The sequence below is a fragment of the Stegastes partitus genome, unplaced genomic scaffold, assembly GCF_000690725.1.
Source record: "Stegastes partitus isolate 25-593 unplaced genomic scaffold, Stegastes_partitus-1.0.2 Scaffold38, whole genome shotgun sequence".
Classification (NCBI taxonomy): Eukaryota; Metazoa; Chordata; class Actinopteri; family Pomacentridae; genus Stegastes; species Stegastes partitus.
Window position 1 is genome coordinate 724,589 of NW_007577769.1, and position 5,367 is coordinate 729,955.

Genomic DNA, 5,367 nt, shown 5'->3' on the forward strand with positions numbered 1-5,367 from the left:
TAAGGTTCAAATGCTTTTCATTACTTCAGTTATGACTTATTTGTTAGCTTCAACTTTGTGAAGTTATAACTAAAATAAAATAAGATAACAAAGAGAAAAAACTTCTTTTTCCCCCTTACTGGGTTTTCACTGTTGTTGACTGCAAGAGTTCTTCAGAGCAGAGTCAAATTACGTCCCCGCCCACTAAAAGTTTCCTCCAATCAGGTCCTTGCCGTCAAACATAAATCGAGGCATCGCCTCCTGTGTCTCTAGACTCTTCAGCAAACCTCCAACAGTAGACCTCTCAGTCACATTTCTCCTTAAAGTCGAAATTTCAAAGTTAAGCATTGGAAAGCAGTCACTTGCGATTTGCTTTCCTGTCTGCGAAACTGTAAAAAGTCGAAGGAGCGACATTTTTAATGTTTTTGGGTCATTTTTTACTTGAAGGGATTCAAGTTTGCCAGTCAAGCTGTGCGCCCTCACAGGCTGTCACTGCAGTCTTTGGGCACATAATTTGGATTTAGAAAGAAGGATTTTCTCCTTTTTTTTTTACTGCGAGAAGCGGTTCTTTAATTTTTTCGCATGAATCTCCTCGACCCTTACCTGAAGATGACAGAAGAACAGGAGAAGTGTCACTCTGACGCTCCCAGCCCCAGCATGTCCGAGGACTCCGCGGGCTCGCCGTGCCCGTCCGGGTCCGGTTCGGACACTGAAAACACCCGGCCGTCCGACAACCACCTCCTGCGGGGTCCAGACTACAAGAAGGAGGGCGAAGAAGAAAAGTTCCCCGTGTGCATCAGAGATGCCGTGTCCCAGGTGTTGAAGGGTTACGACTGGACGCTGGTGCCCATGCCGGTGCGCGTCAACGGCTCAAGCAAAAGCAAACCTCATGTCAAAAGACCCATGAACGCGTTCATGGTGTGGGCTCAGGCTGCACGGAGGAAGCTGGCCGATCAATACCCGCATCTGCACAACGCGGAACTCAGTAAAACCCTGGGTAAACTTTGGAGGTAGGTTGAATTTCGATTCACTTTTGCAGTGCGCTTTTACGCGCAACTGAAAGCAGTACACTATTTCTTGCACCCCATGCGAGCAGCTACAAGTAGAGCTTTGCAGTGTGGAGACTTTTTTTTTTTTTAACTTCCCTCCCTCCTATTTTTATTGTGATTTTAGATCCACTTGTTTCAGTTTGTACAAAAGAAGTTGTATAGATTTAAAATTTACCAACTTTGTCGCCGTTTCATGGTGATTGTTGACAGAAATTAACGACTGCAATGTTTCAGTAAAATGATCTCTTGCATTAGTTAATTAATGCCATTTTAACAGAAATGTACAACTCTGTGATATTTTCAGATTACTCAATGAGGTAGAGAAGCGCCCGTTTGTAGAGGAGGCTGAGCGTTTGAGAGTGCAACATAAGAAGGATCACCCCGATTACAAATATCAGCCAAGGCGGAGAAAATCAGTCAAGAACGGACAGAGTGAATCCGAGGACGGCGAGCAAACCCACATCTCTCCAAATGCGATCTTCAAGGCGCTGCAGCAGGCCGACTCTCCAGCGTCCAGTATGGGAGAGGTGCACTCTCCAGGAGAACATTCAGGTGAGATAAGGGGCTGGAAAAAAAACAAAATCAAAGTAGAAACATCACACATGTTCTCTGGTTTATTTATTCTTTTTCTGCAAAGGCGGCACTTTGGCACTGTTTAAGGAAATCAAATTGTTCGAGGCCTTTGGGGCCTTGAACAGACAACTGTTAATGATTATTGGTTAATGATTAGTGGATTTTACAAGCCACCCTGTCAATACACCTGTCTGTACCAATATAGCTCTCCTGAAAGCATTTACATTTACACTGATATATTGCATTCAAGAAATATTTTCTCACATGCATGCATTTGTAAATGAGTCTAATTTTGCCTTCCTCTAACCAGGTCAGTCACAGGGCCCACCAACCCCTCCAACCACCCCTAAGACAGACCTCCCCTCCAGCAAGGCTGACCTGAAACGTGAAGGGCGCCCCATGCAGGAGGGCACTAGTCGCCAGCTAAACATCGACTTTGGTGCTGTGGACATTGGTGAGCTGAGCAGTGAAGTCATCTCCAACATGGGAAGCTTCGATGTTGATGAGTTTGATCAGTACCTGCCACCTCACAGCCACGCTGGAGTGGCTGGTGCAGCCCAGGCAGGCTACACCAGCAGCTACGGCATCAACAGCTCCTCCGTCAGTCAGGCTGCCAGTGTTGGAGCCCACGCCTGGATGTCCAAGCAGCAGCAGCAGCAGCACTCTCTAACCACCCTGGGTGGAGGAGGAGAGCAAGGCCAGCAGGGACAACAGAGAACCACCCAGATAAAGACCGAGCAGCTGAGCCCCAGCCACTACAGCGAGCAGCAGGGCTCCCCGCAGCATGTCACCTACGGGTCCTTCAACCTACAGCACTACAGCACCTCCTCTTACCCCTCCATCACGAGAGCACAGTATGACTATTCAGACCACCAAAGTGGTGCCAACTCCTACTACAGCCATGCAGCTGGCCAAGGCTCCAGCCTGTACTCCACCTTCAGCTACATGAGTCCCAGCCAGAGGCCGATGTACACCCCAATTGCTGACACCACCGGGGTGCCGTCTGTGCCGCAGACCCACAGTCCACAGCATTGGGAGCAGCAGCCCATTTACACACAACTGTCCAGGCCCTGAGTAGGCAGTCCCAGCACTGACTGTATAACACCCATCACAGACTTTTTTCTGCCCGGTGGTCTTTTCACCACCATGCCACACATCCTTCATTGCCAACAGAAAAACATGACAAGAACTTTTTTATAGTTCTGAAAATATATCTTTGGATTGGCTCACAACAGTGCCTTTTGTATTGGTTGGAATTGTGATTATATTTTTTTAGATATAATGTTTAAAAAAGTTAAATCCTCTGTGAGGACATACTGGCTATAAATATATTAGTATGTACTGTGTATGTGTTCTGCTCTTGTCATTATCATCATAATCAGTGTCATCAGCATCCTCATCGTCATGATTTGAAGGTTTACCTCATCTAAAGGAGCAGGAATGCTGGGTAAAAACACCCTCAGTGGCCTTACTTCTCACTAATGTATTTTTGTACAGGAAGTAAGAATTGTGTTTACTGACACTGCCGTCTCATAATACATTCTGCATTGAATTTTTGTACTGTACATATTTTTATTGTAATTCCCATGAGATGCAATTATTGAGCAATGCAGGTTTGAAATAGATTAGAATTTTGGCCATGATATGACTGTGTCATCGGTGAATTAGTCAAATATTCTACTTCTTGTTTGCTTTAGCTCAAATTATTGTGTTGAAAACGCTATAACAGGTGCCATGTAACTCTTCTAGGGGCCTTACTGTGTTGCTAGATGTAACAGCAATGCTTGCTTTTATCTGAGTATCTGCCTTGATACCGTTGGTGCCTCTGGAGCCGCAGCAGTGGGGCTTCATCCACTGGCATCGCAGTGTGAAAACTACAGCATAGTTCTGATTTCCTGCAGGAAAACCTTTGACCTGATTCTTCTCAGCTGCCATCAGGTCCGAGGCTGGTGTGCTTCTATCATTCCTTCCGCCTCATCCTTTTTCCTAACCTTTTTCTTAATTTATTCTTTAGCATTAATTTTATTTGAAAATAAATATTTGCAATTATCTTTTTAATTTAGCAGCAGCTAACTGAGTTGAAATAGGTTGCTGTCATATGTGGTACATTTTGTTTATTTATCATTTGTAAATGTTTCCGTATAAAAGTTTCTTTTATTTCTGATCTAGTTATGTACAGAATACTTATAATTACATGATGAATCTTTCTCTAAAAGATAAAGAAAAACTGGACGTTTCCTCTCTTTATTTCTTTCTAACAAATGACTTAATGGATATGAAAGCCGCTGTTTTGTAAAGAATTTGCTGGAATCAACAGGATACTTTTTGTTTTTGAAAAAAAAAAAGTTGTGTTCCTCCTTTTATATTCTGTATCATTAGTTGTCATTTTGTCATCTCCCTAATGCAGTTTCCCTAGGTAAACATGGCATTGTCTTAAAAGCTTATCTTTTGTATTATATTTGTTTGCAATAAAAACAAAACACAGAGAAATACGTGACCGTCTCGTGCCATCTTGTGCTTCTTACTGCTTTATCTGTGTTTGCGTTTCAGTCCTCTGTGTCAGGCAGCAGTTGTCAGCCAAAGATCAGCAAGTTTCATTCATAGCAGCTACAACAAGGATGAGCTGAATTAGGAAGTGACTGAGTCTCAGTCGCTCAGAAACAGTTTTTATGAAAGTCATATTTGAAAAAGAAACCAACTTCAAACACAAATCAGGACAATTAAACCTCTGCTTTACTTAGAGCTGTCTTGTTGGCTACCCATTGCGGCAGTTTTGATAAAGTTCAGGTTTTGCTTCTGGCTTCTCAGACCGTGAGGTCACAGGTCCATTATTACCACGGTCTATTGAAAAGACGTATGTCCACACCCCTCCCCCTGCCTGTATACACAATGGCTTAAAGAAACAAACATTGAATACATTGACATCGAATATTGTTTATTCCTTACTGGCCAAGCAATATAGAAATAGAGCTGACCTTAATAAATCAGTGACAGTGTAAACACAATCAGGTACTATAGCTTTGTGTTGAAATTTGAGGCACATGCACAGATGACGTCTCTTTCCTCACATCGACTGAACCTTTTTCTGCTGTACCTCATCTCACTAGATGGATTTTTATTTAGCTTGATTCCCTACATATTATACATAAAACCTGTGGCTGAACACAGCTATAACAGACAATATATATATACATAGAAGATGATAATGCTGAACACTGAACAAATTATACATTGTTTTGATGAACAAAATAGAGTCACGACTAGCACACTAGACTGGAGTCCGTCTGTATAACTTCATCTCAAACTTCTTGATCAGTTCTGCTTTTTACTGCATACTATGAGTTACATCAACAGATAAAGGATACAATTATCTGAAAAGCTATTTATCACACTAATAATAGGTTTATGTTTACTGTCAAGTTGATATATATTCTGAGCAGCTATGAGTTTAAATTCACAAATAACTTTAATACTGGGGTTTATGTTGAGTCTTTTCAGAGTATTTTGAGGGATAAAAATTTCTAAAAGTAATGCTTTGCAACTTATTTGTATGCCAGCATACTGATTAAAATACCTAAAGGGGCCAATTTGTGCTTCTTCCACATGCTTGGAAAATCCTGACTAAGCTGTGGCGATGTCAGAATAATTGAAAGGGAAGTTGCACATATTACTTCATAGTGTCAATTAATCAGACAATCATACACTGATGGAGATAGACTACTTTCACTTTTCACTTTCACTGATGTAGGACTATTATTATTATTAT

The 5,367-nt window shown here is 42.0% G+C and overlaps 1 protein-coding gene across 1 annotated transcript; it reads left to right on the forward strand.

The window, feature by feature from the left end:
• The first annotated feature begins 248 nt into the window (after nt 1–248).
• On the forward strand, nt 249–4,093 carry sox9a (SRY-box transcription factor 9a). Its single transcript, XM_008303357.1, has 3 exons — nt 249–989; nt 1,333–1,580; nt 1,912–4,093. Exons 1-3 carry the CDS (start codon nt 562–564, stop codon nt 2,673–2,675), a joined length of 1,440 nt encoding a protein of 479 aa, XP_008301579.1. The 5' UTR covers nt 249–561; the 3' UTR covers nt 2,676–4,093.
• The last annotated feature ends 1,274 nt before the right edge of the window (nt 4,094–5,367 follow it).

What these genes read in the sequence shown, in the direction of transcription:
- sox9a (XM_008303357.1), top strand. Translation starts at nt 562, where the DNA reads ATGAATCTCCTCGACCCTTACCTGAAGATGACAGAAGAACAGGAGAAG. An exon ending in ACCCTGGGTAAACTTTGGAG is followed by an intron (nt 990 to 1,332) that starts GTAGGTTGAATT and finishes TGATATTTTCAG; the next exon opens with ATTACTCAATGAGGTAGAGA. An exon ending in CTCTCCAGGAGAACATTCAG is followed by an intron (nt 1,581 to 1,911) that starts GTGAGATAAGGG and finishes TCCTCTAACCAG; the next exon opens with GTCAGTCACAGGGCCCACCA.